A 27,827-nucleotide genomic window follows, 5' to 3' on the forward strand; every position below is an offset into this window, starting at 1 on the left:
AGGTGAAAAACACTTCCTGTCAGCATACTGGCGGTAGTTAAAAGTGAGTTAAGAGGCCGACTCCAGTCATCATTATAGTAATTTATTCTTCCAAGGCACATCAGATGTGTTGGCAGGGCTAGCGTCTATCAGAATACATTTGGGGTGTGACTGAACACATTAACTACACACAGCTCTACACCCTGTTGCTCTCCGTGAGGACCCAGTGACTGCTACATGCTCAGTAGGCCAAACTAAAACTCAAAATATCGGTAACTCTGTTGCTGTTCAAAGTTGTCCCTAACTTTACAGGGGGCATCTCACTAATACTGTTAAAGTGAAGAGATCACAAACAGACACACATACATGATCTCAATTCAACACCTTATTTACTCAGTCATTGTTTAAAAAGAAAAAAACAACAACTAACTATAAAAGGAATTCAAATATACCTTCACTGATTGGGTTGAAGGTATGTATTTTTCTCTCTCTGTCTCTCCCCCCCCCCCCCCCCCTTTAATTTCAGACTAACACCCCGAGCATTTTTTGGTTTAAACACGAAAAAATATACGCTGCTGGGCTGGCATCAATGCCTTCTGTCACATATTAATGTTATTTATTAACCACCGGGGTTAAGTGCATCAGAGAGAATTCAGAGTGGATATAATGGGGAGGAGGGTAAAAACAGGACGTTGGTAGGCTAATCCCAAACAGTTCAACTGTTACAGAGAGTGCAGACACAAAGCACTACAAGTTGATAGAAAAAAAAAAGTCAAAGTAAAACAAATAAGGCAAAGCAGAGGAAAATGTTCTCAAATCTTTTTTTGCTAAAAAATAACACCTCAAAAACGATTACACTATCTATAGAGAAAGCAGTCTGCATTGTTGTTTGTTATAACCTGGATTTTGAGAGTTAAAAGAACTTCACGAGTTTAAAGTAATGTAAAACAAATCCTTTGGTATCACTCATCATTACAGTTCAATGAAATTAAAATATTAAAAACACTAATCTTTATTGTCACTTTTACCAATGTTATTATCGTTTTCTCTACTAAACCAACCTTCCTGCATTCAACAAAGTCTAGCCTTGTGATTGACAACCATTGATTTTTTTTATCACTTTTACAACGTTTTTATCCAAAAGACTGCTCAGTTTGTCAAGTATATAACATCATCAGTGCCTACGGTGATGATGTTTCACACTTGAATCCACAGATCTTCAGTTATTTATTACGAAAAGTAAACATGATGAGAGGAGAGCTCATCAGCTCACACACGATTTTGCACTTTAGTGTCAAACTCAGTGAACAATGCTGAGTATTATCCATAATGGAAATAATTACTGTATATACAACAGATGATAAGAAACTCACTGAAAAAACAATGCAAAGTAAACATTCAAATAGTTAAGTACCCTAACATCAGAATTTGTCTTTAGAAAATAGAAAAAAATTCCATGCAAAAAATATATACCTGGGACTTTGTTAAAGTTTTGTAACACAACATACCAAAAATATATATTAAAAACTGTCTCTGATAAGCTTGCGTGATTCCACACCTGCAGATCAAGGAGAGCAAAGCTGAACTCACTCTAATAAATAAAACCTGCATGGTATCAAATTGAATGGTTCCTGGTGTTCACACCTATACTACAGTGGAGAATGGCTCATAATCCTGTAGTTTTCCACTTGAGGCGCTTTCTCATAAGGAGAGCACACATTGCTACTTTTAACTGAGGTTTGTGCTAATGACTCCAAGCTTAGGGTGTTCCTGGCGTCAGTGTCCACGAATACTTATTGATACCAGGGGGTCTTCCTCACCCAGCGGAGGGTGAATCCTGCATCAGTACGGATCTTGATGGAGGCAGCTTCTGCTTCTCTGACAGTCTCCTTCACTGACTGCATCAAATTCTGAGCGTTATGAACCAACATGTCAGTGGCCTGGACAGAGAAACAGATGGAATTGAAGCAGTTATTTCTAAAGTAGCAACAGAGGTTAAGCGATCCACTTACAGAGTTCTTATCATGCCTAGTTACAGGTTCATAATTTCATTTTGCAGGTATACTAGAAAAAGAAAATGATTTTAACCAAAAAAAAGAGGGTATATTTCCCACATACTGTACATCGCTTAAGCACTCCTTGTCACCCTCTGTCTGAAATGCTCAGTTTTTGCTCTTGTCACATTAAAAATCCTGTTCCCAAAGGTCAGTTTTTGCTCTGACTGGTAAATCTAATTATAAAATGGCAGAGTTCAGGGCAGCACCTCCTTCTTTGTTTGAGGTGTGCCAAACTAACCACTAAGCAGGACATTACATTTTAAGCCTGGAGCACAAACAAGGCATTTCAGACAGTTCTGGAGCAGATTCTTCTCTGACAGAGAAAAACTCCCTTTGCTGTGGCCTTTGTAACACCATAGGTCTTTGACATGCACAAAGATTTGAAACACTCTGAAGGAAAGAGGAGAACCCAAAAAGCATAATGTGACCTCTTTAAATACAAGCTCTAACACAAATATTATGAGAATGTTGTAATTAAGTATCACAAGTAGAGAAAATGTACTTTGTCACTGATATTTTTTGATATTACAATATTTTTCATTTATGCATCAGTGTATGAGCAGCATTCTAGTTTTGTAGCTTGCTGATGTGGAGCCAGATTGAATTACTTTACATGCTGTTTGGTCATTTAGTCCATTTTGTGCAGAAAGAATGCTTAACTGGGATTCCAGTGCCTGCAGTGAGGTATACAGCTTTGAAGCTTTGGAAAACAGAGTAAAATACTAACTTTGCATCCCTCCGAGGCATGTGCCTTGTTGTGCTTTTACCTGTTCTGACTCCTCTTCACTAATGTTCGTTCGTCCCAGCATGGTGGCTTTGACCGTAGAGAGGATCTTCAACTGAGTGCTGATGGTAGGGATTCGTTCACAGACCTTTTTGAGGAGAGAGTGTGAGTTTGATTAAACCAAGAGCCTGTTCTAGGATGACTTTTGACAACAGAGATGTTTGACTGTATATTTCTTTTGTATTATCTTTTATGCTGGCGGTATAGCATAACCATATAATCCACTGAGGGTCTCTGTTAAATTCAGCAAACCGGCTGAAACATTAGGGGCTCTTTTGAGTTTCCGACTCGTCTCCAGTCCCAACAGCAGGTTGGCTGAACCAATTATCTTGCTTGACACCTTGATTTGCATGATGCTTGGTACAAATTTTACAGGAATTACAGAGTTAATTATTATGATGTAGTACGTGACTAATGTAATTTGAACATTTTAAGGTTTTCCTCAGTTATCACATTTGAAAAAATAAAGTGACAATGGATTATTGAGCTTTTGAAAAGTTATGTACAGAGGCAAAAGAAGGTGAGCAATGGCAATTTGACTGCAGTAACAAATAAACAAAAATATCTTTGTGTCCTTACCTGCAGCAGGTTAGTTCTGATGCGCCTGTCGGTGCACTGCTTGGCCACTTCTTTGGCCAGTCTCGTCACCTCGTCTGAGGCCTTAGCGATGTCCTTAGCACACTGAATCAGCGCTCGTTTGTTCCCGCTTCCTCCACGCACCAGCCGCGACATTTCTGCCATCAGAAGAGCCATCCGCTTGGCTGCTCCTATGATGTCGTTACCCTGTGCAGAAAGGGCAGAGACAGAGACAGTAAGAGCTGCGATCAGAGGAGCCCACCTTTGGATAGAATGGAAACATTCTGTAGGAGCCACGTTTCCTCTCCTTTTTCTAATAATGCGAGGAAAATGTGTAGGACAATGAAAATACTGTTATAAAAAGCTTAGTAAATGTTAGTGCTTTGTGGTAAAGCATTTGGATTACAACACAGTAAGGGTGTTTAGCAGCAGGCTGCATGCAGTGTCAGTGCAAGTTATCACATATTCAACAACACTCACAGATGAAGATAGGAAATGTAGTTTAACCGTTGTCCTTACATCACCTACAAGCTAAGGTTAGTACCCATAAGGTGATGTTCACATTGTTGAGGTTATTAGTGCACACCCTGGGACTAAGAAGCAGAAGCAGGTGAACATACTGGATAAGCAAGCAGTCTAATGTCAAAGCTACGTCACCCAGGAGTCTTTGGGAAACTGTCATCCTTGGCTTCACAGATTGTCCAGACAACCAATGCCTGACAACAGAGGTTACAGCGAGACAGAGCTCCCGGATTCTCCTTTGAACCACTTAGCCTAATCATGAACATAAGGGAGGGACTTGTGAAGCCAGTACCAGTTTGTGGTGCAACAAACAAACCTGCCATTCCCACAGTCCTTGACTTGTAGTGCAACTTCTAGCATGGCAGCATAACCGTGTGTCAACCATGTCTGAGTAGAATGCAACATCAGTAAAACAGCAGTCGCAGCTGTTTGGTGGTTTCCATGGTAGTGGCAGATGCAGAGCTCATAGTTTGCACAGCCGCAGTCACTGTCAGCTAGAACTCCAGAGGGTGATTCTTGTCCTGCTGCAGGGCTTTCTTAGTGTGGCGCAATTATCTGTTCACATGCGTGGGTGTGCTGTACGTGCATGAGTGTGTGTGGGGTCAAACAGTACTTTCCGTCTTGCCCAGCTTACCAAAACACTAGGAACCTTTTACAAGTACTGTCTGACCCGCATGGACTTGTGTGTGCGCTCATGTGCATGTACGTGCGCAGACCTTGCTGGACCACTTGCGCGCCTCCTGGTGCAGAGACTGGGCAGCTGCCAGAATGGGTTGATTGACAGGCTGGTTGGACGGCATCATCAGCAGTTCTGGCTCATAGTCATCCTCACCATCAGTAAACTCATCCTCATCATCTACCTCCCTCTCCTCTACTGCCTCCTCATCCTCAGGCTGGGCCAGGCAGGGGTAAGACGGGGAGGGGGGATTGTTGGTGGTGGTTGGAGGAGGAGGAGGAGAATTGATTGAGACAGGACGGAAAGGAAAGAGGGCAACAGAGGGTGGGAGGAAAAGGAGGCAGAAGGGTAAAAAGAAGGAGGGGGAAGAAGAAAGCCAGGGATGGCAGGAGGGAAGAAAGCATGGGAGAAGAAGGCATTTAGTATAGCATGAGAGGCACTGGATGGAGAACAGTGGACAGGAGATTTACAGGAGGGAGGAAGAGAATGGAGAAGGAGCAGGGAGGGGAAAGTGCACGCAAAAGCACAAACAGCTTTGGTGGGGAAAAAAGAGGAAAGAGGAGTATGTCGGGGAAGGCAGCGGGCTCGTGATGTGCCTGAGGTGATGGTTGAGTTGACAGTTGATGAAGTACAATCAAACAAGGTCTATCTGTAACCAAAAACCAGTGTCTGGCATCCCTTTAGTGTATTCAGGAGTCTATGGAGTGCTGGGAAACTGAGCCCAGCACAGCTTAATAATGAAGTTTGTGAGGTTTTTTTTGTGCTCGTTTTCAGTGACACCTGTAATGTGTAGATCAAAACATCTGTGGAAAAACTGTTAGGAGTGCTATTGAAGTGAAAATGGTTATGAGATACACAAATATAGCAAGAGGGCATTATTCCTTGATAAACAGTTATTTATATTGTTCCCGAGTGCGCACACACAAAGCGATTCCTGCAAAATATAGTTTGCTTGTGCTATATACTTCTGTTGTGGACGGATGGCTGGATTGTTCCTTCGCGGGTGACTCTTTTTCTTCTACTTGTGCATGTGTGTATGCGTAAGCCATTAATAACCTTACATGCTTTCAGCTTGAACAGATGACAGTTTCCAGTTTTCCTCTGAAATTGGAAGTGGGACCAACACAATTTCAGGAAATTCAGATTTTTTTTCAGAACACAAGAAGGCACTTTGTCATTGGAGAGATGTCTTATAGCCAAGAAACTAATAACTAAATAGACACGCTATTAATTCCTGCGTGTGTTTGCGGGAACTGACCTTGCTCGACCACTTGCGTGCCTCGTCATGCAGCTGCCTGGCTGCTACCATCATAGGCTCACTGAGCACCTCGCCCGCCTTCTGCTCCGGGAACTCCTCATCTTTTTCCTCTGGAGGAGGGGGTCGAGGTGGGGGCACTTCGCCCTCTGGCAAGGGGGGCTTGGGTGGAGCCTGCTCATCACTAACCTGGATAATTAAAACAGTCAGACATAAACAGAAGAACACAACACATGTGACCTGTTGAAATGAAGATCAGAAATAATATTGTCTGTTTTCCCCCAAATTCCTAGATTTATTACTGCTTTGGCTGATTAGATACTCAGAGTCCAAAAACTTACTATATAAGATTCCCACCACTAATTACTGTATATTATAACTGCATCCTTTGGAAAAACATTTTCCTTTTCTAATGCTCACCAAACCAGTTGCACTGGAGCTGTGTGGGTGTGATTTGCAGTAGCAGCATTAGCACACAACCCAACAAGCATCAAATGTTGATGAAACACAAATAAAGGTCACAGGTGTGCTTCGAGATATTATAGTTTACGATACTGAGAAGCTCCTGTGGCTCAGTTACCAGCTTGTGGATCCACCTCAAAGTGGTGGATCATTCAAGGTTCCATGCTTACATGGAGCTGGTCGAGGTCAGGAGGCGGAGGAGGGAATTCTGGCTCCTGAGGCTGGAAGGCTTCTCTAACTTTTCCCACTGCAGCCAGGATCCTCAAACATGAGTCCAAATAAGCTTTCTGTAAAGCTGTGGATAATAGGTGAAGCATAAAAAAAGAGATTAAACCGGACACAAAACTGTCATTCTTTGTAATACAGTATTTGTTTTGTACCTTTATCTTGTATATTCCCAGCCACTGCCTTGGCATCCATCACCATGGGTGAGATGGTGTGTGAGAGGATGTCTGAGGCATGTTTCACAGTGTCTCTGAAGCGTGGATCCTCAGAGTTTTCAACTTCTCTCTTAGCCACCAATAGAACCCGGTTAGCTCGTCTTGCTATGCTTGTTGCCCCGGCAACAAGCATTTGAGGTTGAACATTTGCCATAGCAACACGGCACTTGTCAATGTCTTTCTTTATAGCCTCCTCAGAAGCATCGAGCAGCGATTTGGTGTCTATGGCTTCATCAACTAGACCTGAGTGTATACACATACACACAAACACATTAACCCTTTTATTCATGCCTCATCTCGTCTAGAAAAGCCATTTGTCGCCGGCTGTTATTACACTGTAAGTGGTTCAAATGTAAAACTGAGAAATTCCTCACCAGTGAGTCTCTCCACATTGTCAATCCACTGGTTTTTCATGGTGTCAAAGTGCTCATAAGCTGCTTTGTTGCCAGGATTCTTCAGCAAGATGCAAGCAGCAGAAGTCACCTGAACATTAACAAACATGTCACAGTGTGTTTAACAACCACATGCCTCATCAGTTTGTACCTTTATGCAAATCAGGCATGCAGAGGCAAATCGGCGCACCTGTGGTGTGAGCTCCCGAGAATGTTTTACAGCAGCATGTATGCCCTCTACTGTACTTTTATTGGCTGTTCCAACGGCAGCTGCCTTCTCTGCGGTTGCTCCCAAACGACCTGAATGGGTCTCAAAATTCCCTGCACGTTCTTCAAAAACCTTTGGGATGCACACATTATGATTACAACCTTTACTCTCATGCTGTGACAACCAGAACATATGGCACAGGATCAGTTAAAACAACACTTAAAACCTTTAGGGAATTACTTTCTTGTTTATCATTGACACTTATTTTTTTTCATCATTGACCTCTTCTCTGTTGGGGGCATCAGGTGGAGCAGTTGCAGCCACAGCTAGCAGCTTGATTGGGGTGGTGGTGTCGCTGAAAACATCTGACACCTCCTGGGTCATCACCTCCTGCATATGCTGTCTCAGGTCCTGGTAGAAGTAGAGATAGAATCTGTCCACTAGATGGAGCGCTTCACAAACACTTGCCACAATATCAACCTTGCCTGTACCACACATATTTTTTGTTTCCAATTTTCTTAAATATATTTTGAAACTTGGTGATCTTGGTTTAGGAAATTCGTCTTAGAGTTAAGCTCAAGCACTCATTTGTTCATATATTCAGGTGTGGGTTTGTGGCATGTTGAGATACCTTGAGGGTGTCCTGCAGTTGTGCAGCGGTCGCTCGTGCATGAGGAGCCTCAGCCTCACCCCTGCCGGCCATTTCCGCCAAAGATGTCATTAGTGCTTCTGTTCGGTCGCAGCGTCCAGTCATGTCCTGTCGATATGGGCCTAATAGGCCTCCTCCCAGCCTCCTCCCTTCCCCAACCATCCCTCTGATTGCTGCCTGACCTGTAGGGTGACACAAGATGGAGATCTAACTAGCTGAAGATCTGATATATTATCTTGGTGTTCAATAAATATGGAGAAGCAACAATTACATGTTTAGGTCCCATTATGTAGGCATTGAATTTATGCAAAGGCTGTGAACGGTTTGTTCATTTTCAGATCTGTTCTTATAAATTAGAGAGGCGGGTGCTTTATTTTGTGGTACATGCTGACGTCTTAACATTTCTAGGAAGTCATAATGAAATAATACAGTGTTTGATTCTATCTTCAAGGACAGCTTGTAGTTGTCAGGTACCTGTGTTCCACTCTAGCCTTTCACACTCTGCTCCCACAAGGAAGCATGGGAGAGGAGAGGAAACAATCAAATGACAGAACAGGAAGACAGCATATAACAAAGCATGAAAGCAATAATTCAAGCAAACCAAGTTAGTCATTCAGTGATTCATGCATGAAAAGCATCAGAGGAAATAGCACAGTCATTTCTGAACCAATAGTTTCCTGAGTGTCACACTTCAAGGTTTTCTCATGGACAACAAACACCTCACATTCTTCACCACCACACAGGCTCAAAAAAGGTTTGGGAGGTCAGAGTACTATACTGTCATTCCTTAAAGCCGTCAGCTTTTTTTGCTTACCTACTCCCCTGTCATCTACCCCAGGGTTGTTAACCCAGCGGAGGGCCTGCTCCATCTTGCCTTCCAAGGTGACCGCAGGCTTGGCTGGCCTCATGTTAGCTACAGCCCGGTTGGTTTTGGACTGCAGGTTCAGCAGTGCTGCTCCAATCTGCTTCGCCAGTGCACGGGCCTCTGGACTGTCACCTTTACCCCTGAGAGAGTAACAGAGAGATGAATTGAGGTGACAAGAAGCAAAAAAGGTTTGTAGCAGGGAAATTAGCACTTAACTATGCCCTTTAAACACCAAAACTGATTGATGTGTCTCTACAACCCTGTTGGATAGCAGATTTAAAAGGAAATACTTCTTTTGAAGACTGATGACACAGTTTCATGTGTAGAAGGAATAAACATTTTATTGATGGTTTTATATTGTGAATATGTATGCACTGGACTGGGCTCTTCTTGCACAGTTTTACAAATACTATCATCACTTCTGTCTTAGAAGGACAAAATAATGCAATAACAATTAATCTCTGAATATAAAGAATGAATGTAAAAGATAAGAGATTTTACAAGTGTAGAATTTCTTTAGTGGCCTTGTACTGTTAGTTCTTATGGGACCACATAGGGGTGATATATCTGTGAGTATTGTGCTGTAAAAGTACTTTCTGTTCCAGATTAGAAAACGCTTGATAATTCTCCCCAGCACAGACATGTTTTTTTTCATTTGAAGTTGAGATCTGTAGCTTTTGTGTAGACCTGGAGAGCTTGATCATTTTCCTTTTCAAAGTAAATATTTTTTTTTTTATCTTGGTTAATAACTGCAGCAACAAAGTTGCAATGCAAAATAAAAATAAAATACAGAAACTTATGACTTTTTTTTACAATTAGGTGGTATTTCCCCTTAAACTCAACCCAGATTTATTCTTCAATATGTTGCCAACCCTATACAATAATACAATAACCCCATCACACCATATTCAAACACTTAGAAACCTTATTGTAGGACTGACACCCTGGGTTGACAAGCAACAACATATTGTCCAGGTAGGTCAAATATGCCAACTCGGACTAAGAATTAAAGAAAGTATTCGACAGTTTCGTTGATGCCTACTGTTTACGGAGCTCCACGAGCCTGGCGGTGAGTCCTGCGATCTCACTTATAGAGCGCAGGATGTCATCTCTCTCTTTGGGGTCTTCACATAGATCGGCGATGCGTTTGGCCTCTGCTAGTAGCGCCCTGATGTTCTCCTCCCCTTCAGGACCACCATTGGGATCAGCCAGCCATGCCTAACCATGCACATGTGTAACACAAGGTACATCTGCTGAAAAAAGAACTATTGACCTGACAAACACATGCTCCAGGGATGAGAATGAGACCTTGAACACTGATAATTTAAGCATTGAGTTTTTATCCTTATCCCACTTCAGTTTGGCTTATCAACAGAAAATTACAAACCACTCCGAAAATAGAAATGGAACAAACAAAAAAGACACAAATAGGATGAGTATAACTGAGTTAGATGGTACCATTCACGATATCACTCTGATGTTGTTCTTTCTGACCTGTGCAGCGTCCAGCCTCCTGGCAATGGCCTGCTTGGCATTGATTAGAGCCTCCAATCTGCGCGCAGCACTGTCCACTTTGCCAAATAACAAATCTAGGCCCTGAGAGCACTGGCCTGCACGCTGCACACACCCTGGGGATGGACCCTGGCCTCTGTCAGAAACGACAAACACACTCAGCTGAAACATGATGGCAGAATACACAAGATGAACACAGTTCAAGAGGGAGTATGGAAAACAGTTAAACTCACATGTTCTTGTACAGACACACTACCTGGCTCGTAGATCTGCGACCTGGTCAGTCATTTGTCCCAGAGCCTTAGAGGTCGCCAGTATGTCTTTCCTCTCCTTCCCAGCGCACAGCTCTCCCACTTTACCAGCTTCGTCCAGTATCACATGTAATGCCACCTCACCAGGGTCTCCTGAGAGTGCAACAGCAAAAGATTGTTTATAACACATAGCACTGACTGGCTGCTTTAGCTGAAGGCTCCTTGGGCGAGAATACTGAACACATGGTTACCTGGCTGTCCATGAGGGTCTTTGAGCCAGTTTTTAGCTTGTGCCATCTTTGATTCAATCAAAGCCAGGGATCTCTTCAAAGCCTCCATATCCTGAGGTGAGGACAAAAATTCGATTTCTATTAAGCTTTGTTAAAGCAGCATCAGACATTACATCAGTACAGTTACCATTTTGGTTTCCTATAAACAAAAAGTTCATATTTTAATGACTCACAACTGTTTTACTTGTAAAACTGTTAAAATAACTTTTGATTTATCTTATAAATTAGAAAAGTGTCGGGAAGCTGTGGATGAATACACTTTTGAGGGACTAAGTGTCATCAACAGCGAGGCTCAGTGAGCTCTATATAAATGAAACACCAGTTAGAGCTATGTTGTTTTGAACTCTTCGTGTGTTTTACAGATCAAAACAACAATCAAAATTTGCCTCATCCATTAAAAATAATGATATTGAATTAGCATATTGATTTTATTATTTTTGATTTATGGGCAGGTTACAAATATTTGGTCAAACCTGTTTTCAATAAAGCTGAGAGACTGTTTAAAATGTAAATACTATCTGAATGCCAGTGGTTTTCCTATTATTTAAACTGCATTTATTCAAAATAGTTGTAAAACAATATATCTGTTATATACAATATAAATGTTATTGTTCATGTGTACTAATTTTGAATATGATGACAGGAACAAATAAAATAAAAAAAATATGTACAGGCAATCCAGACCCGATATGCATGCTTTTACCTTATTCAAACATTAATGAACTAATGGGAAAAGTGAAGAATTTACTGAATAAAGTTGAAGGCTTAAAGCCCGAAACAGTGTTTACTTCATGTTTCTAGTCTCTTCAGAGGATGAAAACTTGAAAATCTCAAGCATTTGAAAACTTTTTTTTGCCTCCAGTTCTTACTAGATTTCAGCAGCTTAACAGTGTGCAAAGTCTTTTGTCATAGTTTCTGTTCTTACTGAAAAACAGATCTGAACGGCAAGCAGGCCAGTTTAACACACAGAGACTTTTACTACAGAGCCATGCTGGTGTAATACATGCAGAATACGAAGAGCAAGTCCTTCCCTGAAAAAGACTAAATGGCATTAAAAACCTGTTGCTTCAAAACCTGTACATGTTGTTTTGCATTAATGCTGTCATCATAGTTATGCTTGTTATCCATGCTATGTGCACTGATGCACCTTCACACCATCACAGATGCAGACTTTTGAATTATGTGCTAATGACAAGTGGAATCGTTCCTCTTCTTTTCAGACAAGAGGACACAGCATCCATGATTTCTAAAATGAATTAAATCACATTTTGATTTGTCAGACCACGGGACAGTTTTCCACTTCACCTCATTCCATCTTAAATAAGCTTGGCGTTAGAGAAGGTGGCAACGTTTCTGAGTTTTGTTTCTATACGACCTATTCTTCGTATAGCTCAGTTTTGAATTACATTTGGTCTGCAAAAGTGTTCCATAACATAATGGAAGAATTTGAACCAGATAATTGTCTGTTGTTTTCTCGCTATTGTAGATGGTCAATACTGGTTTTCAGCTAAGCCTCTCCGGTATGACCTTTTTGTCAATCAACCTGATCATTTGTGAACCGTTTCACCATTTTTTCTCAAACATCGCAAAACATTTCCAGTCAAAAAAAAGAAATCTGAATTGTATTAATATGTAAAGCAGCGGGGAAATATCTACTAGCTATTAAAACAGATATTTAAAACACTGCTATACATAATTTGGTGGTTTAAGAAAGTGAAACTTCGATCAGATATTATTCAAAATTTAGCTGATGTTTGACTAAAGATAACGACTAAACATAAAAGGAAAAATTAGACATTTAGTGGAGTTCAATCACCTCACATCTACTCTGCCATTTCCTCACAGTAGGAAGAAAAAGAAAAAAAAGCTTTTTTTCCCGCTAAGAGAAGAATGAACTGCATAAGTGGAACCACTCAACACAGCCATCTATTATGGATGTGTCTGGACACCAACCAGCTTATTTCTATAATTCATGACCCCAGAGGACTGCAGTCATAGCGTGCCAGCGATTTCCCTCGCACACTGACAGTAAGTGCTTATCAGAGCTCATACACTGAGTGTGCTATATTTCCACAGCAAACACACACACACACACACACACACACACACACACACACACACACAGACAGACAGACAGATCATTGTCTGAGGAAGCTGTGTGCAGAAAAACATGCAGGGTTACAGGTTAGACAAGCAAAACAGATCTTTTCTATAAATGACCTCTTTGCAAACTTTTCTACTGATGCCCAAAATGTCTTTCCAAGGAAGTCATCCATGCTCAAAACAGCATGTTACTGATTCTACGGCCAGCTCTTTCACACAACGAACAACACAAGAGAGAAAACACCATGACTAAAGACAGACTGAATTTTTAAACCTGCTATTATAAAAGTAATCTGTCATCAGTTTCTGGCCATTTTGCTCAAATGGACATCTAAAGACAACAAACAGATGCAAAAGTACAATATATACAGTCATGATGAAGTATGTGCACTGCACATTAGCTAACAGTCAGTGGACTAAAACACATCACACACTTACTGTTGATTACCTGAATGACAGATATGTCAGCATGAGAACAGATTTCCTAAATCACACACATACACTCACTTGCATGCTGGAAACTGCAGAGGGGGAGAGAAACAGGCTTACCTTCTACAAGGAGGAAAAGAATGGAGGAAGAAGGTAAAGAAAGAAAAGGAAAAAGAAAAACCAGGAGTTATACTAGCAAGCAAAAAGAAAAGTGGAGACAGAAAGTAAAGAGTGAATTTCTTTGAGATGCAACTCTCTGAGAGTGTGTCTATAGCATGTGTGTGCAAACGGGTACTCCAAAGGAAAAGTGATATTCTGCTTTAGGAAAGTGGGGATTTCATAAAGTTGTTTTATTTTTTCTTTGTAAAGATTTGGGGATATAAAATAAAAACAAAACAAAATCCTTATGTGCAGGACAATTACCTTATTGGCCCAGGCGTCTTCGTCCCACGTGGTGAGTTGTAAGACTCTCATGATCTCGTTGATTTCAGCGCTCATCTTTTCAAAGGTAAACCTTCTGTTCCTCTCTGCCTCCTCAACGCCGGCACCTCGACTGCTCTTGGTAGCAACAAAAATCTTTATAGCTGAAGATTTAAAAATTACAATTATTACACTTATAATTACAGCCATATTAGAGTGCTATAGAATAAACAATTTCTAAAGCCACTGCTTGTTTAGAGGTCTCTTGCCTCTCCTTTATTGCAATGGTGCTTGTGCAGAACCAAGCTTCGTGCTGACTGGGAGCTGACAGACTTAAGAGCTGAATACGAGGCATTATGCTGATTTACATTATTGGTGTTTGGAAACAAGCAGTTTCTCAGTTTTATCAAATTGAACCAACCTTTTGTGAGGCTAAGCTAGTGCCAACTGCTTGCTCTAGCACCATATTTTAGTAGAAATATGCCACTTGCAGATAAGTTATGTTGGTGCAAAAGAGTCAAATTTGGCTTATCATTGAAAAATATCGTCATAAATTCCTGTGTGAATACAGGAAAAAAAGTTCCTCAAAAACAGCAACACAGACACTCATTCAAACTTCAACACACCTTATGAGTTCGCTGCTAAACATTTTACTCTACTTTTGGTCTCATCCTGCTTCTAAAGGAACCAACTTTGCCTGAGCTCTTTCTGATGATGAGCAGGTTACAAAGGATTAATATGAATGTGACATGAGATGCTTCAATGAAGACTGCCACCTGCTGTGGTGTTACATAATCCCACAAGAGTGATGACAGTTAACCAAATGATCAGATTGGGGCTGTAAGTCCAAAACAAAGAGGCAAAAAATGCTAAAAGGGTCCGCGGAACTTATGGAAACAGTTGAATCAGGTGATAATTATTTGTGCATTTATCATCAGGAGCAATCATTTCTCATAATGGTATACACATTTTTGCTAATTATACAATTATGGGATTTAATGTAAGCATATTAAATTTTTTTTTTTCCTCTCCAAGGTTGCAAAATAAATATCTTGCTAGACTAAAATATTGATCAGAACTGTTGGAACAGCTGTACTGAAAATGTTTGTTTAAACATGCAGCTTGTACAAGCTGAAATAGTTCCTCTTCTTTTCTGGTGCAGCACATAGTATGTGAGACCCCAGTAGAGCTGTTAGTGGGCGATGCGTTGTCATTTTCACATCCCAAGCACCTAATCACTGTAATTATCAGTGTTGCTATAACAACTGCAGAATGCTCAGTGGCCTGCACTATCGTTTGCCCACACAAAGTCACATATACTCACCTGAGATAAGAACAGGCAGCAGCTCTTTGATAGTGTTCATGGAGTTGACGAGCATCTGTCTATGTTCTTGGTGCGTCAGCTCCTGCTGTCTCTCCTCAATCATCTTTGACATTTTGGTCATCCCTGAGGAAAACAGAGGAAAAAGGGAAGAATTGATTCTCCTGTGATAGTTGGTGGTTTCCAACATCAAAACCAACCAGAAGGCGGATTGTAGAAAATGTGAGTGACTTTGGTTTTGACACAGCTTAACTGCTTGGATTCACCAACATATCTAAACCTTATTACTTCACAAATAACTGAGTTTCTACAATGACTGCATTAGTCAAGTGTGCGGAAACCTTGGGAGCAGCTTATGAAGGCAGATTATACTGAAAATGTAATTAGCCTGATGCCTCTGATGATAAATAGCCTGTTTATGGTCATCTTGCCAGGATCTTAGTTTCAAAGGAACAGTCAGTGGTTAATTTAGTTTTTCCATCATGATGAATGGATTTTAAGCCCAAAGAATTATACAAAGTAAAGGTTGACTGGTTTACTTAAGAAGATCTTACAAAACATTGGCACCAAATCCTTTCAACTATATCATCAAGCAAACAGTAATCATATGATCTATCTTAGATGTATAACAGTTTTAATATTATATTAATATATCATATATATCATCATTTAATCTGTTGGTTATTGTCTGGAAATATGTGAAAAATGTTCCTTAGAGTTCAAAGTTGACCTATTTTTTTGCTTGCATTGTCTGATCAGCATCTAACAAACTAAATATTTTTATTTGTGTACTATGATGAAATTCAAAAGCTGAATTTAGAGCATTTCTGCTTGGAAAAAAACCCCTCATAGATTGCTTATCAGAATATATGTATGAATTGCCAATGTGCTCACTGATGAACTAATGAATTATTCTACTCCAAGAGATAGTGTTTATGCTAAAAAAGCCCGCTGCTGCAGGCAGTTGTAATTCTTTGAAATGGAAATTTTTCATGGCAGATTCCTCACCGTAAGAAGAAATTTAAGCTACGGTTGACATAGAGTACTTTTAAATGTAAATCTTATTTAGTTTTTTGGTTTGGTTAGGACACCGTACTTTTGAGCATTCAGTCTTCTTGAAAATTACATTTTGGTCTCTTGGATAAAGTTCATTTTATTTGCTTCTTGCCACCTGAAACAATTAATTGTAGTTTTTCCAGTGAAGATTTCTGTTTGCATTTCTGCTTCGAGCAGAAGCAGAAAAACACCTTTTTAAATGGTTTTGTGGAGGTCTCTTGCAACAGTCCATCCCAATCATTGCATATTTCAAAACTTTTTCTACCATAAACTATTAAATAAGGCAAACATTCATGAGTAAAATGAATAAAACACAAGTTTCAATTAAGGATGGGTGGAGGTTCTATTAGCAGGATTCAGTGATTCTAATTTTAGTCAAACTTTGTGAAACTTCACCCCAGTATCTTAAGAATCTTTTGGACCCATCATCACCGCCAAGCAGCTGTGAAACACATTTTTTTTTCTTTTAAAGAAAACACATCTGTTGACCTGGTCCAAGGTTTTTGGTGTAAGTGATGAGGTCCTCCATGGTCTCCACCACTTCAGCTACTGTCAGATACTCCAGGATGCCTTTACACACACGGATTATCTTACGCACCTAGAAAATTACACACACACCCACACACAAAATCCCAGGTGAGATCACAGGCATAAAGCAAAAGCATAAAGGTGACTAATGCCTAACTTGGAAGAACAACAAAATTTACTCATAAGCCGCATAAGCTTTTTATAGACACAGATGAAGTTACTTGGTTGTTTTTGTGTGTGTGTGTGTGTGTGTGTGTGTGTGTGTGTGTCTGTACAGTCTTGTGATGTACATCTTGTGACTGAGAAAAGGGGCTCTTTCGAAAATGAGGCTAGTGATGAGACATGGTGAGCTTAATCACGTGCCCAATGTGATTCCACTTATGGTTCTACCATTGAACCTTTGCACATGAATGCACACACACACAGGCACAGAGCCAGCCACACACACAAACCCACACCCTGAGTTATGACAGAGGGAGGTCATTTGATCTTAGTGATTAGATCTGGCTGCATCCGAGCCTCCATTACAGCTTCAAGCTCCAAGAGTTCTTCCTTCCTCTGTGCAGCTTCTATAAAAAGCTTTATTTCCCTGAAAGATACCAAAGCACCTCTGAAGTAATGGTGAGAGTCAGGACACAAACATGTAGGGCTGAAAACACACACCTCTGCTTCATCAAAGGTAAGGAGCAGGTCGGACGTTCCGGACAGTATCCCTCTGGATCCATCGATCAGGTAATCCCGAGCAGGAACAGAGTACGGATCTGCCTTAAGCATCTGAGCTGCCTGGATGAGCTTTGAGCATGAGTTCTCCACCCTGAAAACATACAGCTGGCTTTAAACATCTTACCAAACAAATGCAAACCCAAACAACAACCGGCCAAAATGTGAGGCTTAAGATTTTACAAACTTATTTCTCCACTTAAAAGTTTGTCTCCTCCATCTAAAGAGCTAAATCTGGAAACATCTTTTTAAACTTAAATTTTCTATACTCATTTAGAATGTGATAAACCTGCAGAGGGTGATACATTTTTAAAAGCATTCAAATAAAGCTACATCCCTCCTCTTTCTGACCCCATTGGTCAGGGTATCAATGGCTGCTGGTTTGTCTATATTTAGGTGGGTTCACATTCCCACACGCCCCCTCCAAAGCCCTGTGAGTGAGATTTATGGTGTAGCGCTCCATGTATGTTTGAGCGAGAAGCAAGAAATTGGTATGTAGACCAGTTTAAGATATGGACCCCAGCTAAACAAATTGGTAATTGAAAAACAAGCGATGATAGACGAAGAAATGAGGGTAAGAGCAAGCTGGAAATGGATGATATTACATTCGCACAAACACACAGCCTAATGTGCGATTCCCAGAACTGCTGAGTAGCAGCTCTCAGCCAGTACCCTGACTTAATGTCAGCTCTTTGGATGCAAGCTGGAAAATAACTAATGGCCTTTCAGAGGTCTGGATGCTAGAGCCGGACATGTGCGTGAGCTCAACATCAGAAGTGGCCTTTTGTTGCAGCTGGGAACGAAGCCACGTTTCCAAACATTCACTTGCCTGGAATCCCCTTTTTTAAAAAGTTCTCCGTCTGCTGAGATAAAGTGGCTCAAATTCAGAATTTTGACACTGCGAGTGGGAGAAACAGCAGCTGAGTTCTTCCCTCCAAAGCATTTGTGGCAGCTCATAGACGGACTTACTTAATAAAAGCAGGAGGCATGTCTCTCTTCATCAGCTGGTCCTCTGTGGTTTGAACTGTTTCTTTCCCCACCTGCAACACACACAGATTTGTTTTATCATCATTAGCTGCAGCAAGACAGGAAATAGTTTTTTCAAAGAGCGCTATTAATAGCGGGAGGTGAATGAGTGTGTATCAATTTACACCTATTTCAACAATGCATGCATGTCATATCTTTGAGGAAAGCAGCTCAGGCTCTGGTGAATTGTGCTGTCAGTTGTTCTGTGTGAAGGCAGGTCGGGGGAAATGGGTTTATGTTGCTCTTCAGCAGCCCTTTGAATTTTCAGATCTATCATTAACACACATCATTATATATGCAGAGGTGTAATGAATGTTTACATTAAATCAGGCAAAGGGGATATCCAGGACCAGGTAAGGCTAAATGTATGTGCATGTTGTTTTTGAACAAGTAGAACTTAACAGTCACACAACTAAACACATAGGTACATAGCACGGAAAAAAGGCTCAATTTCCTGCAGATGTTCATATAGTTACACAGCTCTCAAATACAAAATACATCCCACACACAAAGGCACGCATCCACCCACATGGGCAAACACGCACGTCCTTGTCTTAGTCTCCATTGTCATGTTGCATTCTCTAGCTCATTGCCCTAGACCTATCATGAACTCTAGCTCTAACCTTAATCTGAGTCTAACCCTAAAACCTACACCCACAAAAAGCTAAACAAATGTGTGCCATTCAGCATATGATCACTGCAAAGCTGCCGGATCCCACCAGTATGTTGGGCTCCTGGTTTGCAGACTCAACAAATATAGCAGAAAAAGCCCACACTCCCTTTCTCACACACACACACACACACACACACACACACACACACACACACACACACACACACACGTATATTTGAGATGCAATTACAGAGAGATGATGACATCAGTCTCTTGCTGCTGCATCGGTGAAATTTGGTTAATAGACTTTTCTGGCTCCAGAGATTTGAAGAACAGTTATGCTCCAACCAGTTTCGCCCTTACCTGTGATTTTTTATCTTATCTCATATACACTTGTTGTACTCTGTATGTACGCTGTAGGCTTTACTGATTCTGGCCACACTAAGATTTCGCTCAGTGTTATGCTGCTCTGTTTTGCACTAGCAGTACATCAATAAATCATCACTTGTGGTTGTTTTCATGATCATCATCAAAAATATATTTTTATCGTTTTTAAGGTCTGTACTACTCATTTACTAAACAAAGAATTACTCTTGTGCAACACTGCTGAAGTGAATGGAATACGACATGTTTCCCTTTGTACGGTACATAATTTTATTTGGTAGATAAGTTGTTATAATGTGCTTTTATGATTCTAACACTAATTTATTCACCTTTCAACTTATAAAAAGATCATAGACGTTCTTGTTCTTTCTACTTTTTATTTCCTTGGACATTATATGTGCAAAGAACGACATCTTTGCACATATAAAAACATGCATGTTTTTGGATGATGGGAGTAAGCCGGAGTACCTGGAGAGAACCCACGCATACACAGAGAGAACATGCAAACTCCACACAGAAGGGCCCCAGCTGGGAATTGAAACTGGAACACTCTTGCAGTGAGGTGATGGTACTAACCACCATGCAGCTCCTTGAGATTATATCTGTAGGTAAAAGTCTACAGCTGTTTCTCTTACCGCAAAATATGCATGTGCGAAAGCATTAATCGTTTAATTTCAGCTTAATGCTAAACATTATACCTTGGATCTTTGTTGATATATGTGTGTATTTTCTGTCTTTATTTTGAGCTGTGTACCTGCTGGTTTATGATTTAAAACCTAACAAACTCATTTTCCTGGGCTACTTTTGTGTGATGTACTGTGATGTGCTTCAATCATACCGTGAGTGTCTCCCAAAAATGTTTGGGAGCACGCTAAACTTTGGCAACCCACCTTAATTTTGACTTTCATCCCCTGTGCAGTTAAAAAAAATGGTGTAATCTATTTATTCCATACCACACTTCTTTCACTGTAAGATGTCTAAAAACACTAAATACTTTGAGATGTTTTGGCGAATTTCTGTGTTCGAAAAAACACTGGAGGCTTCTAAATATAAGAAATGCAGCTCTACAAGTACAGCCACATAATAAACCCCCGAGATAACCTGAGTTTCCTGTAAGCAGCAACACTGGCTATTGATTGTTCAATACATTATTAATGCGTGGTTAAGTGGTTTGCTGGACACAGTGAAGCGAGATGTGTGGTTGTAAAATCAGCTGAGGTGAGGGTACAACTTTCATCCAGTCTTTTTTTCACTTTATTCCGTTTGTATTTTGTGTTAAAGTGAATAATTTATGTCCAAGCAGTAAAATGTGACACAAGTCTTCATCTCACATAAAGATAGATAACCATTTTTAATCTATTTTTATTACAGTAATTGACCTCATAGTCATGGGCTTGAAGTTATTTGGAGTTCTGCACACTTTCTTCTTCTATCACATCTACACACTCTCTCTTTTAAACCCATTTTTCGTTTCCACCAATCCCTTAGGAAAATATTAAGTTTATAAAATGTAAAAATGCTCAATATTTTCACAAACTCTTTGATAACTTTGGGCCTTTTTTAACCTAAAAGTCCAAACTGAGATTACCTAATGATCCTAATGGGAGGAGATTTTGGATCCACATGTTAGACAGCACTCTAAGCAAGGCAAGGCAAGTTTATTTGTAGAGCACAATTCGTACACAAGGCAATTCAAAGTGCTTTACAGCTACATAAAATCACAAGAAGGCAAATAAAATCATTCCATAAAACATAAAAAATAATCATTAATTCACTCAATTTAAATCGAAGAGTGCAGATAAAATACTTTCAGGTGTCATATGCACAGCTAAATAGAACTGTTTTCAGCCTGCATTTAAACATTGTCAGAGTTGAAGCCTGCCTCACATCTTCTGGAAGACTGTTCCAGATTTTAGGAGCCTAAAACTGAAACACAGCCTCACCTTGTTTAGTCCCGACTCTTGGCACCAGCAGGAGACTCCTCCCTGAGTTGGTTCATATGGCTCTAACATATCAGAGATGTACTTTGGTGCTAGACCACGAAGAGACTTGTTCACAAGCAGAGCTGTTTTAAAGTCCACACAAGCTGTCCGCAGCCACTGGGCCACAGACTGGCACGGATATGCAAGCATAAGCGATAAGCATATGATAAGGGGCCACGAGTGGTTCAGCCATTTTATATATATATAAAAAAGAAATGAAAATTTAAAAAAAATGTTATAACACCAAACAGTTATTGATGTGTGCCAATAATGACATGAAGCTCTCTGACCAGCATCACTGGAAGATGCTACTGTGTGCTGTCTCCCTTTAAATATTGATGGGACTATCTCCCATATCTCTCCCCATGTTTTCAAACTAGAAATTGACTTAGTTTGATTTAGTTTGATCCAAATAGTCATTCTCTTTCTTCGGAACAAGTTTTGTTTTTTTATTCCACACTGTGATCTGTGGTTTAGATATAAAAGAAAAATCCAGATCAAATCCATTAAATTTAAATTAGCCTTTTATCCCCTGTTGGTACTGAGTTTGACATTCAGTCTCCATGTTAGCCAGATGTGACCATATTTGGACAAAACAGTGGACCGAGTGAGCAATACTTGAAAGTTGATTGGATAAATGTGTGTACCTTTGAGGATGAAAATCATAGAAATAAAGGAAGTATTTTCACACACTAAACAAATATGCTATTGCTAATGAGACCATATTGACTCATAGTAAAAATGTATTGACTTAGTTTTTAATTTTCAAATGAAAGTCAGTTGGAGCAGATGTCTTGGGGCCATAGCATAGCACCTGTTGCTGGTATTGGCTTCATGTCCGACAGCAGATAGTCGCAAGCTTTTTTCCTTAAGTCTATCATGCTGAGCTATTTTTCAGTTTTTTTAAAAACAGATGACTGCTGCTGCAAGCACAACTCACGAGACCTGTGACACTGAAGACATGTTATAGTTGTGGGATGTAAAACCAACACAAACTGCTCAAAGGTGCTAAAACAGTCTGTGAAGCTGAGAGGAACTGCAGACCGGAGATGTTTTTGTTATTTTACCTCAAAGTGGGACCGTCTCTATATTAGACACATTCCTCTCATCTGTAATATATTTAAAAACATGGTTTACTGCAGCTTTAAGGACAAAAATATTCTATCTAAAATACCAGGGAATAATTTTAACTTACTTCCAGAGTTTACACTAATCGGCCCTTAAAAAAAAATTCTGAAATTCTCCTAAAAGTCAGGGGCTGATTATAAGCAAACTAAGATGCAGAGGAGATAAGTGGATATAAACTAAGAATCATCCTGGGTCTGCCAAAGAACAAGAAGTGGTGTCTCATATTTACATGGTCAAGCTGGCTGAGGACAGTTGGTGTGTGTGTGTGTGTGTGTGTGTGTGTGTGTGTGTTTGTGTGTGTGTAGAGGAGAGCATGAGTGGGAGGGTGGACCACGAGGCTTGGCAGAGCCTGGTCTAGAAACGCCAGAAGCCCTTTCTCTCCCTCAGATGGAGCCAGTGATGTCCTTCTGAAAGTTGTTCTTTCTCCTGATTTCCCCCCTATTCTTGACTTATTCTGCATCACGCTGTTTTTGTCGACCATGTCACTGCTCACATTCCCCCTCTCCCCCTCTTTCTGCTCTGTTCAGTCAGTATGTGGTTACTTCACTCAACGGTAAATCTATTTATTCCTCTGTCCCCCTCCCCCCAAGACATACTCAGGGTCTATGTTGACTCCTTCATGAGCAGGCACTTCTCCTAAACCACTAAAGGAGCTCTGTCATCAGCAGAACTTCAGAAAATTCACACTTTTCCACCAAATGCACCAGCAGCATCTTAAGTTGAAAATGCATCAGCCCATGTACAACCACTGACAGGTCGAGGCTGACACCATCTTGAGTGTGTCTAAGTGTTTCAGTGACCTAGATCTTAAGTGCCCCCCTCAGCCAGCCCACCCGGGATGGGGTTAACGGTGTAATTGTATCAGTGTGCAGTGGGACTTTGGTGGTGAAGGTGGCATGCTGCCTTGTAGTATACCATGGGTATTAGTTCAAACTGTGCAAGGCTAGAAATGAATCATCTTTCCAAAATAAAGCATATGTGCTCAGAAGCGTGTCAGTTTGAGCTTTAGGTGTCATTTACATCCAATTAAGTTTGTCTGCCCAGCAACCAAGTACTTTACATTTTACATGCTCTGTTCTCAAGCCCCTTTTGTGCTTTCCTTCAACAGTGTCTTGTCACCCTCTTCTTCACTCTTGCTTCTCTATCAGTGAACCCGTGTTCTCCTCTTCTCTTGCCTTGAGATATTATTAAGACTGTCTGAGAGTGCAGCATGCCTAAAAACTTATATCCCTCCAAAAACACACCGGTATTTCCAGGGACTAAGGAGAAATAAGGGCATTCTGACTTTTCATTTCATCTTACTTTTCCTGTTTTCTACCACGTCTTATCTTTCTTACTTATTTTGAATGCCTCAATCCTAATACTTTCTCCTTCCTGTACAACTCACTCATCCCTCCCTGCAGCCTTATATCTTCATCATCTGATACCCAGTGACAAGCCTTGCTATTAACCTCTTTCTGCTCATTATCTGGATGGATCAACTGAGTGCATTCACAAGGACAGGCAGAGAGAGAGAGGGTGCCTGGTAGCCAACGGACATCAAGAACTCAATCTATCTGAATGATATTTCATAGGAGGACATTTTTCATTAGGTGTTTGGGTTCAAACTGAGCAGCCCTTTTCATTAACAGTTAATGAGATATTTATCCAAATGATTTGCTGTGTCCTTGTACAGTCAAGCCCCATGGGAGAGAACACAGTGCAATTATCCAGTCATTATTATGATGTTTTGTTTCCAAACCAAGAATTTAGAGAAGAATTTGTTTCTCGTAAGACACAAGATAAAGAAAACACTGCAAAATATTGCAGTCATGAATGTCTAAAGTCAAGGCGGACACTGCAAAATTCCGTCCACTGCACTATGTATATGCGTTATTACATAATCCATATGTCAAACAATGGAATCACTGTGATGCATCATTGCAGATGTTGAACAATAAAACCAGGGGCAAAGCAAGCATCTTTGAATTGAGGAGATCATAGTCCCTTTAACCCACAGTCACACTGACATCATCAAAACTTGAAAAAGCAAGTGGCCCTTTACTTTAAGAGGGAATATGTTTCACTACCTTTTTGTCCTCCTCTCCTGATCAAAGTGTAAGCAAGTGAGTGTTTACTTCAGTCTGCTGCTGATTTCACCCGAGTGAGTGAAGCCCGGTCGTACATGCATCAATAGCAACGATCCAGATCAGCATTAATGATGTGGGCCGTATTGATTTTTCCAGCCAGTGCACGCACAGGAGACATCAGTAGCCGACTGAAGCTTGACTCTTTCAGCTCAAAACGACCAATTACAGGCCCAGCGACACACAAAGATGAGTGTAGTTGAAAATAAGAAAGAAGGAGTTGCAGAGTATCTCTATTATCTTGGGTGATTAGCCTAGTCTGATTTTTTTTTCTTTTAATAAGCTGCATACCCTGCACTTATAAAGCTAAAAAAAAAAAAATTTAGACGAGAGCGCAGAAACGTATCTGTTACTGATCTCAAACAGAGACACACATCCTGTTAATTCAATCAGCACTCGTTCCGTCCGCCCTGGAACTTCATTGAGCTCAGCTGCCATCTGATTATCGATCTGGTTAAAGTTTGACATGCTGCGTTGCTGTGGTGTGTGCGCACAGACTCACAGTGACAGAGACGCACAAGAAGTACTGCAGGAGCCCATCAAACACGCATGAGCATCAGCTGGATGCATGACTTTATCTATCTATGTAATAATAATTTTAATGGCGAGTAAATACCAACTTGAGATTTCCTTGCCTTAGGCTATAGCCTAGCTGAAAGCCACAGAAAAAAAAAACCATGATCTGCTTCATATGTGGTGCTGGACAGCTTTGTGACTTGCACTTCTGGTAATTTATTATAATCATTAAATAAACCATAAAGGCTGCTGTCAGATCTCTCATTGATCCGTTACTGTGTCCATGTAGGCTACTTTATGCCATTTACCTTCCAGCTGAACTGACGCCCTGATTCAAAACTCGGGACTCACCCGCACAAGGTTGCTGACTGCCGCCTGCACCGCCGCCACCGGCACCGTCAGATCTGGGATGGCTTTACCGTCCACCTCCCCCTCCTCATGCATGATGACCAGGTGGGAGATCTGCTGGGCCACCGGCTCCAGGATACTCTCGATGGTCTTGGTGTGAAACACCGGCATCGTGAACGACTTTTACCGCAGCCCTAATAGAAGAAAGACGGCTGGTAGCTCCAGCACTGATGATCTCCTGTCTCTCCTCCCCGCCGACACAGGCGGACAAATACCGAGTTGTCAGTTCAGCCCTCTGAGAAGAATCCCTCTCCTCCTGGTGGGCACCGTCTCCTCTGATGAGCACCTCGGCAAAGGCTGGACTCAGTCAGGCGATCGGCGTCCTCCGGTGGGAGCGACCCAAATCGTGATAGAAGGAATCACCGCCCTCCGCCCAATCACAGTGAAGGAATACAGCTGCCAAGCAGGTTGGTGTCGGTGCGCACTGACGCTCCCCCTGCACGCACACACAACATACATACACTGCAAAGGAAAGCTCTTCCCAAATTACGTCATACATACCAATGTCCCCAAAAAGGAAAGTGTTGGGGTAACTTAATGATCCTTAATGCGAGGAGGTTGTAATTCCAAGATACTGAAACAGATCTGGTTGGGGAGAAGGTGCAACATCTACAAGAAGGAAAGGTTAGAAGCACAACTGTGACGTGAAGCTACTCCCTGCAGACTCGTAAAGGTCGGCTCCACATCTAAGGGAGTGTGGAGAAGAGAAATGTTATAGAAGACTATTATGTGAAAGAAAAGGGTGGAAGTGATTCTTATGTTGCTTTAAACCTACATCTGACATATGATCTATTTTCATTAAAAGGTGGGTCAGGAGTTCATGTCTCCAGGCCTCAATGTCCAGGTCTAAATAAAGACCAAGGATTCAGCTTGCTACTGGCTGAAACTGAAAGGAGTCTCAATGATCACCACAGAGCACAGAGTTTCTTTAACTTCTTCATTTTGACATTTAAGATACTTTTTGATTGGCGTCAAATGTTTTAACACTCACCTGATGATTAATACCTGGGAACATCAAAGTGAAACCAAGCCTTTTAAATCAACTTATATGGAAGAAATATAAATTTACCCACCATTGTAGTTAGGTGTATGTTCACTGGTTTTCTCTCTCTCTCTCTCTCTCTCTTTCTCTCTCTCTCTCTGTGTGTGTGTGTGTGTGTGTGTATGTGTGTGTGTTTCTGTGTGTGTGTGTATGTGTGTGTGTGGTAGGGTTGTCCCTTCTCCTGAAATTAAGTCTGTGTTGAGGAAACCAGAGACCCAAAAAGCAAAACAGCAGTATTTATACCCCTGAGACCCCATGCTGACCAAAGACTCTGTACCAAAGAGACCTTTCATGAATGGTTTGCATGTGAGATTGCTATGCTATGCAATGTCCGGTCCACTTGGATGGAACGGACCCAGTGTCTATCCTCTCATTTCATCTCCTCTTGTCAGGAATTGTCCTTAAAGAGGAGTAAGAGTTAGACTCGCTGCATCTCAAACCCATATATGGACTGAGGCACAGTAAGAGAAGCAGTAAAGTAAACTGGTGTCTGTGAGTAATTGAGGGGGTGCAGGACCATCCCTGATTGGCTCCAGTAGCCCCTCTGCAAACTATCTGTATATGTGGACTTGTCCAAACAGGCTTTGATAGAAAACATTGCAGCAGGTTGCTTTGGTAGATTTTGAAGTGTTACTTTTAGTAATTACCAGCTGGATTGCGGTTGCTCACAGTGTACTAAGATGCTTATACCACAATGATAATATTTGTCATGGATGGAGAAGTGATGCAGCCTTCCCGTGAAATGTTTCTATTATAGAGTGGGTGTGGGTGTTAGAGGTATGGGGTATAAGAGAGGTGTGAGTCATAGACTGTGTAACAAGATGGGATGCTTGGCCTTTGCCACTGTGCAGAAGAACCATGTTTAGTAGAACTGCTTTCATTTACACTGTGCTTACATGGATATATAAACCTTTTCAGAGTTTTTAAATGTAACCTCATCATATGCATACCAATCTCAAAGTCTATATAGACAAAGAGTAAAGTAATACACTCACATTTAGACGTTATTGTCACTCCCACTGCATAATGCTTTGTTTCCTTAAGATTGTATCAGTCATGTTTCATACAATAGTTTACATGCATGTCAGGACTGCTGCAATAACACAA

At 40.9% G+C, this 27,827-nt stretch overlaps 1 protein-coding gene across 4 annotated transcripts; it reads right to left on the bottom strand.

Moving 5' to 3' along the window:
* Window positions 1–66: 66 nt before the first annotated feature.
* On the bottom strand, window positions 67–26,093 carry LOC142392252 (vinculin-like). 4 transcript variants are annotated; one of them, XM_075478185.1, is made up of 23 exons: window positions 25,622–26,093; window positions 18,465–18,535; window positions 17,439–17,589; window positions 16,737–16,845; window positions 15,195–15,317; window positions 13,874–14,034; window positions 10,880–10,970; window positions 10,634–10,781; window positions 10,360–10,513; window positions 9,908–10,083; window positions 8,815–9,005; window positions 8,475–8,501; window positions 7,983–8,182; window positions 7,634–7,762; window positions 7,334–7,483; window positions 7,126–7,234; window positions 6,692–6,994; window positions 6,482–6,606; window positions 5,853–6,038; window positions 4,635–4,811; window positions 3,400–3,603; window positions 2,804–2,908; window positions 67–1,919 (listed from the first exon to the last, which is right to left on the bottom strand). In XM_075478185.1, exons 1-23 carry the CDS (start codon window positions 25,787–25,789, stop codon window positions 1,773–1,775), a joined length of 3,405 nt encoding a protein of 1,134 aa, XP_075334300.1. In that variant the 5' UTR covers window positions 25,790–26,093; the 3' UTR covers window positions 67–1,772. The 4 variants fall into 4 exon arrangements, with proteins under 4 accessions (XP_075334300.1, XP_075334302.1, XP_075334301.1 ...); XM_075478187.1 differs by lacking the exon at window positions 4,635–4,811; XM_075478186.1 differs by lacking the exon at window positions 8,475–8,501 and having other exon boundaries at window positions 25,622–26,092.
* Window positions 26,094–27,827: the final 1,734 nt, after the last annotated feature.

The sequence above is a fragment of the Odontesthes bonariensis genome, chromosome 2 (assembly GCF_027942865.1).
Source record: "Odontesthes bonariensis isolate fOdoBon6 chromosome 2, fOdoBon6.hap1, whole genome shotgun sequence".
Lineage (NCBI taxonomy): Eukaryota > Metazoa > Chordata > Actinopteri > Atheriniformes > Atherinopsidae > Odontesthes > Odontesthes bonariensis.

Excerpts from the sequence above, each read along its gene's own strand:
- LOC142392252 (XM_075478185.1), bottom strand. The coding sequence starts at position 25,789 with ATGCCGGTGTTTCACACCAAGACCATCGAGAGTATCCTGGAGCCGGTG. Across the intron at positions 15,318-16,736 it reads CACCAAAAACCTTGGACCAG|GGATGACCAAAATGTCAAAG; the intron begins GTCAACAGATGT and ends TGTTTTCCTCAG. Across the intron at positions 14,035-15,194 it reads GCTGCCTGTTCTTATCTCAG|CTATAAAGATTTTTGTTGCT; the intron begins GTGAGTATATGT and ends TTAAATCTTCAG.